Here is a 12,486-nt window from a genome sequence, read left to right on the forward strand (position 1 = left end):
GGGGCAGGGACAAGGTATTCTGGGTGGAAAGCTTAATGGGTGCAAAAAAACAAAAAAACAACCCACCCAACATCCTACATTATGGTTTGGCTTTGATGGCAAATGGTTTCTCAGCCTTTGGTGTTCATTAGAAACACGTAGGGAGCCTTCTAAGAACACCAATACTTGGGTCCCACGCCAGCCATCTGAGGGGCTTCTGGGGACACTAGGTTCACAGAAACTTTGCTTTAGGACTATCCACAGGGAAAAGGCAGCCCCAGGGCACCGCCACAGAGAGGGTTACCAACTGTCCCAGGCAAACTAGGACAGTCCTGATTTTATTTTTTAAAAATTTTTTTTTGCAACGTTTTTTATTTATTTTTGGGACAGAGAGAGACAGAGCATGAACGGGGGAGGGGCAGAGAGAGAGGGAGACACAGAATCGGAAACAGGCTCCAGGCTCCGAGCCATCAGCCCAGAGCCTGACGCGGGGCTCGAACTCACAGACCGCGAGATCGTGACCTGGCTGAAGTCGGACGCCCAACCGACTGCGCCACCCAGGCGCCCCCAGTCCTGATTTTAGAACTGAGAGTCTCACATCCCAGAAACCCCCTCAGTCACCCGCTGTTCACCCTATTACACAGATCAGAGGACGTCTACCCCGTGTGGAGAGGTTCGTGAGGAAACGTCTGAAGGGGTGCTCTGGTCAGCTCTGAGCTGGGCAGTCCAGAGAAAGGGCACAGCTGACAGGTCTAAGAGGCGACGGTGGGGACACACAGCCACCCGCTCACATGCACACGCATGCACACACGGAGCTGAAGTGGGAATGTGTGAGGGAGAGACACGGGGGCGGGAAGAGCAGAGGGGAAGACGAGCCAAGAGACAGGGGCTCACAAGGCAGTGCCAAGAGCTCACGGGACCCCAGCCAACGGGGCCAAAAAGGAGGAAGCGGGGGCAGTCAGTCAACGCACATTTGCCGAGGGTCTGCTGAACATGCGAAACTCATGAAGTGAGAGGACCCCTGGAAACCGATCCCGCGACCATGGGAAGCCGAGGACCATTTGGGGAGTCGACCCCCATATGAAACGACCAACCAAGGATGCATTCATGTAAAGACAGATTAGCAAAGGCCACTGCACACAGAGGCCCACCTCCCCCCCCCCCCGCCCCCGCCCCCGCCGTTGTCAGGGTATAAAGTGTTGCCCATAAATGAATTTTCCAGATCGCTTGAAGCCAATCCGTTCAAGTGCAAAAAAAAAAAAAAAAAAAAAAAAAAAAAAAAGTATTTAATTTGCCTAATTGGGAAATAAATCTTCCCCAAATAGATTATACACTTCTTATAAGAGACATTGCAAATCATGGCGTAACCTCTTCTTGATGACTCAGGCACATCACAATGAATATACATTATCGTGTAATTTCATAATGCCCAGTGGTTAGCCAATTCAATTTAACACACCAGCTATGTGCCAGGCACCTCGAAAGATGAAGAGGGCCTGGTCTCTGCACCGCCCCCCCCCCCCCAGCCCTGCCAGGTTTCCCATTGTTCTGTCTTTCCCTCCACTGTTCCTGCTGAGTGTGCACCTGGTGGGGGACTTACTGGGGGTGCAGCTGGCCTCGAGCTGGGGACGGGGGAATTGGGGGCGGGTAAGGCAGTCAGCGTAAGAAGCAGATCACCTCAGAAGGTGGGGAAGAGGAAGAAGAGCGAAGGACAAAGGAGGGAGAGAAGGAAAGAAGGACTCTGCCCGGCAACATGGGAGGTGCCCAGAAGGCCAGGGCATCGCTCTAACCCTCAGGGAACTTAAGTACAAGCAAGGACACAAGACAAACATGTGCACCAAACCCAGAGCAGTTACGGGCTATGGCTGACGTTGACCAGAGGGTGGTGGGGGTGCAGAAACGGGAAGGTGGGTGGCTTGACTCAGATCCCATAGTCCATCCTCAGAGATGGAACCCAATCCTCTCATCTGATTAAATGAGGAAACAGAGGTCCATAGAGACGACTGGTTTCACAGTGGTTAGTTATATGGCTGCACCAGAACCTAGAACCAGATCGGAGAAGGCAGTATGGAAGCTTAGCGAGCCCGACGGGCTTTCGAGGATGTTCCCCCATGGTTTTGGTTGGAGCTGAGCACAGATGGAGAAGTGGGAACGAGCAAGGCCTATATACGGAATATGAGCCAAAGAGCATCCTGGTAGAACCCCATGGAACGAATAGCACAGACTATGGCCTGGGGGTTCAGGGCAGACACGGGAGTTTTACTCTGGCTCTACCATTTTCCAGTAATGAGTAGAGAAGTCCCCCCTCCCCCCGCCACCCCGTTATCCACAGGGGATACATTCCCAGACCCCCAGGGGATGCCTGAACCCATGGAGAGCACCAGACCCTGCAGGTACTATGTTCTCCCCTATGCAGACACATCCGTGATGAAGCTTAGTTTCTAAATTAGGCACAACTAAAAGTTGTGTGACTGTGGTCTCTCCTGCACGCTCTAGAAACACCTTCCTGTGCTCACCCGGCTTACGAAGCCGATGTGAGATACGATGCCTACCCCGATGAGACAAATGAGGTGAGTGACGCGGACGTTGTGACGCAACATTAGGCTGACCATCCTCCATCAGGAGGATCATCTGCTCCCGGGGCCACAGTTAACCGCGGGTAACTGAAACCGCGGAAAGGGAAACCACAGATAAGGGGGACTACTGTATACAGAATACAGAATAACAGCACCCACCTGCGTGGGGGTTATTGTTTTTGAAGCTTATTCACATGCGTCATCTCAATAGGTCCTTGACGGCATCTCTGAGGCTGGCCAGCCAGTATTCGTAGTTTCCCATGTCGTTTTACTTTTTATTTTTTAATTTTTTTTTAACGTTTATTTATTTTTGAGACAGAGAGAGAGAGAGAGCATGAACAGGGGAGGGTCAGAGAAAGAGGGAGACACAGAATCTGAAACAGGCTCCAGGCTCTGAGCTGTCAGCACAGAGCCCGACGCGGGGCTCAAACCCACGGACTGTGAGATCATGACCTGGGCAGAAGTCGGACGCTTAACCGACTGAGCCACCCAGGCGCCCCTATTTTTTATTTTTTTTAACGTGTATTTATTTATTTATTTTTATTTATTTATTTATTTTTTTTAAATTTTTTTTCAACGTTTTTTATTTATTTTTGGACAGAGAGAGACAGAGCATGAACGGGGGAGGGGCAGAGAGAGAGGGAGACACAGAATCGGAAACAGGCTCCAGGCTCCGAACCATCAGCCCAGAGCCTGACGCGGGGCTCGAACTCACGGACCGCGAGATCGTGACCTGGCTGAAGTCGGACGCTTAACCGACTGCGCCACCCAGGCGCCCCTAACGTGTATTTATTTTTGAGACAGAGAGAGACAGAGTGCGAGCTAGGGAGGGGCAGAGAGGAGGGGGGAGACACAGAATCGGAAGCAGGCTCCAGGCTCTGAGCCGTCTGCCCAGAGCCTGATGTGGGGCTCGAACCCGTGAACGTGGAGATCATGCCCTGAGCCGAAGTCGGACGCTCAATCGACTGAGCCACCCAGGCGCCCTGATTACTAAATTATCTTAGAGATGAGAAAATGGAGGTACAGAGAGGTTAAAGTCTGGATTTAGGGTGAAGAGCCAGGGGGCCGAGCAGCCCTTGGGTCTGAGGTCTGGGTCTGGTGGAAAGGAAGGGACACAGGGACCTCTGAAGGAGGAATGTTCGGGATTCAAGGACACCAAACTCCCTAATCCTGCAGGTCAGGAGGGAGAGATGGGGAAGCTGGGCAGGGGAACCATTCTGGAACGCTGGGGTGGGAGCGAGGGGTGAGGAAATGCTGAGTCGTAGGCCACAGGACATGTCCAGGGGCACTGGGGAGGGATGAGCCCGGAACTCAGGGAGAGAGGGCAGGAGGGAGGGCGGGAGAGCGGAGCAGAGGGGCGAGGCCTGGCCTGGGGGGAAAGAGAGTTGAGGAAACAGAGGAGGAAGGAGGAAGGGGGGTGCAAGGTGGCAGAACCATACCACACACTCTCCCCTTAGTCCCGGCACCCCCTGCCACCCCTCCGTCATGGCCCGAGGGCGCAAAGCCTATTGCCTTCTCATAAGAGGAGGGAAATGAGGGCCCTTAGGGAAAGTCACGGTGACCCTGAGCACTGTCCCACAGGTCATTTGAGTCTCATGGGGGTGACTGTGGGAGGTGGGCAGGGCATCTCTCTGCCCACATCTTACACACCACGAAGCCGAGGCTCAAAGATCGCTGCCCACGCCTACTGAGCTGGCGAGACTCAGAGCCAGGACTGAAAGCCAGGCCTCACTGAGCACCGTCACTCAACCTGCAAGGGCGCCCAAGGCTGAGCTGGCGTCCACGGTCAAGGTGGGGAGCGGCGGGGCGGGGGGGCGCCCTCGGAAACAGGGGAGTCCTCCCCTTCGAGCAGGCTTCAGCTAGTGATTTTCCGTTTGCTTTTTGGAACTCTGCCACCAAGGGAGTTGTGAAATCTCACGTGCCTCCCTGAGGCTCCAAAGCCAAACAGATTGCATGTTTACCAGCCCTCGGAAGCCTCAGGCAGGGGGCAGAGCACGAGCCTTGGAATCTGGCAGACCTACCTTCTCCTCCTGCTCTAGCACTGACAGTTGTGGGGCCTTGGGCAGCTTAACCTCTCAGAGACCTCAGTTTCCTTGTCTGTAAAATGGACATAGTACCTAACTCATAGTTCTCCACCTACAAAGGGCAGATTATAACGCCTCTGTCGTAGTGCTCTGAAGATTCGTGGGGGGAAAACTGTAAACAAAGCCCCCCCCTGCCCGGCACGGCCCCCACCACACAGGAGGCACCACTCTCCCTTCCCCTTGTGCCTGGCAGGCTCCCTTCCTTCAGCTCCCCCTTTCTCCTAAAACTCCAATGAGACAGGATTAGCCGATCACATGAATGTAGTAACTGGGAAGATACTCAGGCATTCCTCTCATTTCCCCCCGCTCCTGGGAGGTGGGGCGGAGGGGGGGGTGGTTCTCAAAGCCGGCCAGCCACAGTCATGTCAACACATGCCACACACATCGTGACTTATCATTTGAGAATCTCTGTTGGAACAACACCCCAGGAAACCACAGGCCCAAGGAACATCTGCCTCACCTGTCCTTCTAGCGTGGCAGACCAGCGATCGATAAATATCTATTGGTTTGGAAATCTCAGAAGGGCCCAACGTACCAGGCATATGTTTTGGCGTGCACGCGTGCGTACGTGTGTGTGCGTACGTGTGTGTGTGTGTGTGTGTGTGTGTGTATCCTGCTGGGGAAACAGTACATGTTTCTCTCTCCTCCTCCCAACCTCCTAGGGTTTACGAGGTAGCCTGCTTTTAATGATTAACAGCCAGAGGGCAGAGACTACGGAGGCCAAGAAATAGTTTCTGAGACCATGTGACCCAAGATGGAACCACCAAGGGGGACTGACGGGGTTTGGGTAGAATCGCAGACGGAGGCTCCGAGCCTGGTGGGGCAAGACGAGAGAAGTGAAGGGGCTTCCTTACCTCTTGCTCCCGGCCTGAGCATCTCGAACGAAATTGGAGCTGTGCTTATTAATGGAATAATTAGTCAGGTGCATGCAGATGTCATCCTGGGGAAAGAGAGAGAGAGAGAGAGAGACGCAACTCTGTGGGGTCTCCCACTTCCTCTCCTTGCCCTCCCGGGGCCTCTAGGTCTTAAAGAAGAGACAGGGGAGGCCTTGGGCTTGCTTCGAGTGGCAAAACAGAGGAAGTCAAGTGGTATCCCGCAGCCTAGGGCGGAAGAGAGTCCAACCCCTCCTGCGTTCGGGTGGTTCACTGCCTGAGGGACATTTCAGGAGTCCTGGGGGGGGGGGGGGGGTGTCTGAAGGTGTGGGCGGATCTGGATCGCTAGCTTTGGATCTCCTGCAGATCTGGAGCGCTAACTTTGAAGCAGGGCAGGTCTGGCCACGGGTCCCAGCCTCCTCTCTTCCTCGTTCTGCGACCTCCGCCAAGTCCCTTACACCCTGAGTTTTCATTTCCGCGTTTGTGAAATGGAGAGATGATAATCCCTATTTCCGAGGGCTCCTAAAAGGGCCAAGTGAAGGGACAGATGCAACCCGGCACGCAGTAAGTGTTCAACAAATGACAGCCCGTAGCCACAGCGTCTTGAGGAAGTGGATTTAACTGGGGGCTTTTCGTCCCCCTAAGGAGGAGGGGGGGAGGAGGCACGTCCCCTGAGCTCACCAGGTTGTCTGCGCAGGGGTGGGAGTAGGAGGTGGTGGCGAAGCGCGCTAGCCCTTCGTTGTATGCAAAAATCCGGAGGGGGTCACAGGACGTCATCAGCACGTAAATCCGCAGGTCAAACTTGAACCCATCAATGATAAAGGGCTGTGAGGAGGGAACAGGAGTCACACAGGCTTCAGAGGAGAGACGCAGACTTGAAGATCATCGCCAGGCACGGAGTGCAGGCTTGGCCTGGGTTGCGGAGGAGTGGGGGGGGGGGGGGGACTCGCCCTGTGGAAGTCACTAAACCACGCTGTGCCTCCGTTTTCTACAGCACAACTCACCACCTCCCAGAGATCTCCAGGCAACCAAAGTGCCATTATAAAGCCCTGTGATGAGGGACATGCTGTCACCATGTCACTTCTGCAAGAGTGCTTCCTGCAGGGCTGGCCGGGCCTTCCCAATCTGCGCCCGTTCCCAGAGGGCTCCCTCCCTGCGGTGGGCTGTACCACTGTGACCTCTGACCTCCAGCCATGGAGTAAAGCCGGTCACCATGATCTCTCCAGGACGATTCCCCTCTCCCAAATGAAGCGGGGCACCCACAGACCAAAGGTGCCTTCCAGCTGCCATCTGTTGGAGGACAAGGGCCAGCCTAGTAAGGCTAGACCAGCTACAGGGGCACAAGGGTGAGAGACGCTTGCCCAGGCACACATCACATCCCTGGTCCGAAGGCCTGCTCTGACAGCTTCCAGGGCAGAAGACACGACTCGGCTCGGCCCCCATCGCCAGCCCCCGTCCCCTCATTTCCCACAGTCCAGTGAAGCTAGAGCATGAGGTTGCTGTAGCAAGAAATAAATAATCCCAAGGAAGAAGTACCTTTGAAATATAGAGTTGACAGATCATATCCTCGCCTGGCTTGATATCTTTCACCGTCCGGGTGATGAATATACCTTTCCCTTGGCAGCCCGAATCCGGCTTACAAATGTACGTCTTATTTTTTCTTGACCTGCTGTAGTTCTGCAAATCTCCCCAGCTACCAGAGCAGCAGAAAGGGAATGAAATACACCGTTAGAGGGGGAGCAGTGCAAAGGAAGCGTAGCCCTTTATTAACAAAAAAAACATCAAAAGCCAAACCAAAACAGAAACACTAAAGCTCTCTAATGTGAAAAAGCCCTCGAGCTAACAGACACACCTACGAGATCTGGCAATAGGAGAGACAGCCGTGCACACGCGCACGCGGTGGAGGGAGGGTGGGCTTTGGGGGGAACTTGGGCCGGGATTTAAACCCAGGCGACACCGCTCACAGCTGTGTAACCCTTCGCAAGGACTTGACCTCTTTAAGCCTTACTCCCATCACCTACACCGTGGGGTCACGACACCTGGCTTGTACGGTGGTTGATCACATGACAGAAGGCATGCAAGGTGTTAACACAGACTGCATGCCCCGCGAAGGGAGCTGGGACCCGAGTGTTTTGGCCTTGCGGGTCTGCAGACAGGAGATGTGACGTTCTACATGTGGCTCAAGCCCTGACAAGTGTTGTGACCTCGGATCAACCCGTCTCCTTCCCTACTCTAGGTCCCAGCTCTTCCCGGATAACACCTCTCCTCCAGCCAGAGCATCAAGGTGCAAACAGTATTCTCCGCTCTGAAGAAAGCGTATCCGGAAGAGAGAAGCCAATGTGATGCATTACAGAGCTCAGTCCTGCTACACTAGTTTTGCATTTTAACTCATTTGCATTGTGACCACTAGAGAAGTCACTTGACCGCCAAGTTCCTTAGGGGCCATGACATCTGGATGTGCCCGGTGGCTTAAAGGCAAACATGTTTCCTTCTGAGTTGCTACTAAGTCCCGAAAGCTGTTCCAGACAAGCTGAGGAAGTCTGGGAATCTTGGAGCTCCTGGTTTGGAAAAGCACTGGGAGGGTGCCGGGGTGGCTCAGTGGGTTAAGCGTCCGACTTCAGTTTAGGTCATAATCTCACGGTTCGTGAGTTCGAGCCCTGCATTCAGGCTCTCCGTTCTCGGTGCCGAGCCCACTTGGGATCTCTGTCTCCCTCTCTCTCTCTGCCTCTCCCCTGCTCATGCTCTCTCTCTTTCTCTCAAAAGTAAATAAACATTAAAAAAAAAAAAAAAAGGAAAAGCACTGGGTGCAGGGGACAGAGTAGGATTCTTGCTGTGTGAATATAATCCCAATGGCAACGCTTCTCTGCCCCGTCCACCTCATCCCAAAGACCAGGTTGTACCCAGGTCATATTTATGTCATCTCACGTTTCTTCTGTTCCTTGGTGGTGTGGTCCAGAGCAATTTGTGTACCGAGAATGGGTGCCCAGTTTCAAGACGGAGAAAGTGAGGAGGGGGATGGGGAAAGGCTGCCTGCCATCCATAGTCCTGCCGTGGGACAGAGGTCAGGCGTCCCTCCCTGCTCCCAACCTGGGCACTAACCATTATCTCACTCCCTCCAGAAGTGTTCGTGGTCCTTCAAAATCCAGAAACTGCACACTTAAAAGGTTGGAACAAGTTCAAAATCAACAGCGTTCAGGGTCAGAGCCCATTCGCATCCCAACTACAGGCCCAAGCTCCAAGGCACCCAGCCCCGAGATGTCATCTAATTTTTTATAGCAGAGCTTTGTGTTTTCTCAACCTTGGACACACCCTTTTTCCCTTCTCTTCCTGAAAAGGAGAGAGATAGATGGGGGATCCTTTGGGAAGGGAAAGTGGCACCAGGGAATCAAGAGCAAGACGGAAACGTAAATTGGGGGTGGAGGGTGGAGAAGGGTGCACAGGTGGGCACTCACTCGGCAGGAAGACACCAGGTCCTAGGGAAGAAGAGGAAATCCTTAGGGAACATCTTTAACATGCGGCTCATATTTCTGGCCAGCAAGTCCTTTCGGCAGATTTCACTCATCCCAGGGAAGTGATTTATTTTCTGTGAAGGAAGCCAGAATTCATGAATAATGGGGGCCACGGGAGAACCCAGGAGATCCCCTTGCTGGACGGTCCTAAAAGTGGGAGCCCGCTGGATAGATGCCACACTTACACTGAGGACCAGCTCTGCCCCAGATACCTGGTAACTTTTCATTTCCATCACCCTCTCCAGCGACACTGAGTAGTCTGTCCAGTAGAGACTCCAGTCATTGGTTTCCCCTCCCTCGCGAAGGCCATACCGCTGGGCAGCCCTACGCACTGCCATGGAGTTGGAGAAAGAAAGGCCTGTTAGCCCTGGAAGTGGGGAAGGAGCATGGGGTGGGGAGGCTATGTTTCTAGGCGGTCTCAGACCATGTCAGACCATGTGCTGAAGAGAGACACCTCAGCTCGTTGGAACTGGTGGCCATCTTGCCTGGTCTGGACATACCTTTGCCAAGAAAGACACAGGGAGATCTGCGGAGGAATACAGCCTATACCCGGTGAACCCCACGTAAGGTTATCTGGGAAGAATGTTTTACCTGCCCTGGCTTTCCCTTGCCAGGAAGTAGGCTTCTGGCTTTCCTCCAAACACTAAGCACTCTGTGTTCAGGGAATGTAAACTAATCCTTAACATTAGCCAGAGTCAAGCTTAAGTAGGAAGCTAACAGAAAAAAAAAGTATACAATGCATTTCAAAACCACATATAGGCTGGGGCCCCTGGGCGGTTCCGTCGGTTGAGCGTCCGACTTCAGCCAGGGTCATGATCTCGTGGCTCGTGAGCTCGAACCCCACATCGGGCTCTCTGCCGTCAGCTCGGAGCCCGCTTCGGATCCTCTGTCCGCCTCTCTCTCTGCCCCTCCCCTGCGGGTGCACGCTCTCCCAAAAATAAATAAAACATTAAAAAAAACCCCACACTTATATGCTATCACATCCTTCTTTCTCTGTCCCTGTTAGCATTTGGAACTGGGAGCTCACTCCAACGCAAACACACACACACAAAAAAAAAGGCCTGGAAAGGAAGAAGTGCCTGCAAGTGACCAGGAAAGGCAGGACCAGGCTGAAACTTATTCAAACTCGGAATTATATAATGACAACAACACTTCTCTATAGTCCAACGTGGGTCTGTAGGCTGCCAGTCTCTAACTTCTGCTCTAACAAGGACCAACCCCTGCCTTTTCTACAGATTCCCAAAGAACCCTACATCAGAACTACAGAGAACTGAAGTATGGCACCACCATGGTCAAAACCCACGTTTTCTTGGAGTGAGATTCCCTTCCTCGAATAGTTAATTGAGCTGGGTGAAGGAAACGTGAGGATTTGGAGACACCCCCTTTTCACCCCCAAGAAGATACAAGTGACCCTTCCCAACCCTTTGGGGGCAATCCGCTGGGTCCCCATTGTGGATCCCTCGAACGCAGGCGCTCACCGCTCTCGTATCGGCAGGTGGAGAGATTGATCACCAATCATCTGGAAAAGAGAAGAAGGAAAGCGGCAAGACAGAGACAGACGCACTTGCCAGAACACGTGGCCGCACCCAGAAGCATCCCACCCCAGGCGGGTCCAAGCCTACTCAGTCGCACCCAGCCTGGTTTGACTACACCCCTACTGAAGACACGAATCCAAAGGATTGCAGAGAGGCAGAAAAAACACGGGCGCTACCATTACTCAGCCCACGAGGTCGAAATTCTGCATTGTGGTTGTAACGAATTCTGCTTTGGCTTCCTATGAACCTTGCCTCCTCAATCCTTTGACTCCAGCGGCCCATCAGGAGCAGGAAGTAAAAATCTTTTCGGCCCAATTACTTCATGGTCGCCCACCTCTTGCCTCCCCGCCCCCCCCCGCCCCCACTAACGGAAGTTGTGAGTTAGAAAGTGGACAAGCTGTCACACATCAGTGAGTCTGAGGACTGATCCATTTTCCCCAAAAGAGGCGAAGCGCGACAGAATATTAAATGGGAACGAGAACACAGAAGCCACAGTCGGATCCCGGAAATCGGCATCAGTCTTGTTATTTTTAAAATGTACTGGGGCACCCGGGGGGCTCAGTCGGTTAACTGTCCGACTTCAGCTCAGGTCATGACCTCGCGGTTTGTGGGTTCGAGCCCCGACAGCTCAGAGCCTGGAGCCTGCTTCCGATTCTGTGTCTCCCTCTGTCTCTGCCTCTCTCCCACTCGTGCTCTGTCTCTCCCTCTCTCTCAAAAGTAAATAAACCTTAAAATTTTCTTTAAATGTACTGAGTTCCCAAGGCAATAAGCACTTCCTTAAAACAAGGAAACTGTCTCTCTCCGCACAATTAAAAAAAAAAAAAAAAAAAAAGGCATGCTAAACAACAAATAGAAGGACGATTAGGACACAGTGTGGTTAAGATTACGAACACCGTCGTTTGGTTCTATGCAACAGGTCATCAAGTGGATCCTTTCCATCCGAACCGAAAGGGGTGTGATTTTGACAGCCTCTTTTACCCTCTCATTAGCGGCCAAGGCCCCCTTCCCTCCGGGTCCCCTCTGCTCCCAACAACACGGAACCCCATTCCCCATCTTTTGGTCCTAACCTTTTTTTCTTCCTCTTCTTCTTGCCTTGCTGCGGGGCATTCTGAAGCCTCTCTTGTACCCCAGCGTTCTCGCTCATGAAAACCAGGGTGACGATTTCTTTCGACTCTTCTGGGGAGCTGTCCTCCTGCTCTTCTGAGTCTGCCCCTTCCTCGCCCTCCAAAGGCAGGCACTGGAGCATCTCCCCAGCCTGGGAGGACGCTGGGGGCAAATCCCGGCCCACCCTGGAGAGAGGGCAGAAGGAGCGGCAGTTACTTGAATCCACCTGCAGGGGGACCCCCTCCCTTGCTCATGTGGGTGGTAGACCCACTCCGAGACCAGGGGACAGATTGCAGTTTATAAAATGCCACCCCACCTCCACGGTGGGTGCCAGCTCGGGGAGAGAGCCGATTCCACCTTTTGCCACTGACTCTGACCTTGGGGACTCGCTCAGCCAATCCTGGCTTTGGTTTTGCCCTCCTGGGATTTTTCAGGAGTAGGCTGAGATGCTATGCATAGCACCTGGTAAACAATCTTATTAAAGTGAGCGAGTGCCTGGAGACAGCCTCGGAACCAAGGCCTAAGCCTTCCTAGCTGAGGGAGTTAGTCCCAGTGGGTGTAGACGAGGCGCTCTGAGGAGGTCCGTTAACTGGCTCCCCACGACGCTGAACGTCCCACGCCCAACCTGCTGCCTGACCGTGAATGCAAAGGGAGCGGAGCACAGGGTCAATTTGTAGCTGACTGAACACATACCCAGCTCAGGGCCAGAGGGAGCCCTTCCGAGATCCCAACCACAGAAAAGGCTACAGTGTCTCCCGCCCCCTGCGATTCAACGTAAAAACAAGACCAAACGGTAAAATAGCACTAAGGAAGTCCAGCAGAGTTCT

The 12,486-nt window shown here is 53.3% G+C and overlaps 1 protein-coding gene across 1 annotated transcript in view; it reads right to left on the bottom strand.

Moving 5' to 3' along the window:
- Positions 1-10,882, bottom strand: part of TTLL6 (tubulin tyrosine ligase like 6) — a 29,051-nt gene extending 18,169 nt beyond the window's left edge. Inside the window, exons 1-6 of the mRNA XM_053893086.1 lie at positions 10,499-10,882; positions 9,233-9,351; positions 8,964-9,094; positions 7,048-7,204; positions 6,193-6,336; positions 5,494-5,579 (exon numbers count right to left, since the gene is read on the bottom strand). Coding sequence (XP_053749061.1) covers positions 5,494-5,579; positions 6,193-6,336; positions 7,048-7,204; positions 8,964-9,094; positions 9,233-9,253 — 539 coding nt within the window. The 5' untranslated portion in view covers positions 9,254-9,351; positions 10,499-10,882. The remainder of the gene's footprint in view (positions 1-5,493; positions 5,580-6,192; positions 6,337-7,047; positions 7,205-8,963; positions 9,095-9,232; positions 9,352-10,498) is intronic.
- Positions 10,883-12,486: the final 1,604 nt, after the last annotated feature.

This window comes from Panthera pardus, unplaced genomic scaffold, assembly GCF_024362965.1.
Source record: "Panthera pardus isolate Hobbes unplaced genomic scaffold, ASM2436296v1 HiC_scaffold_3, whole genome shotgun sequence".
NCBI lineage: Eukaryota > Metazoa > Chordata > Mammalia > Carnivora > Felidae > Panthera > Panthera pardus.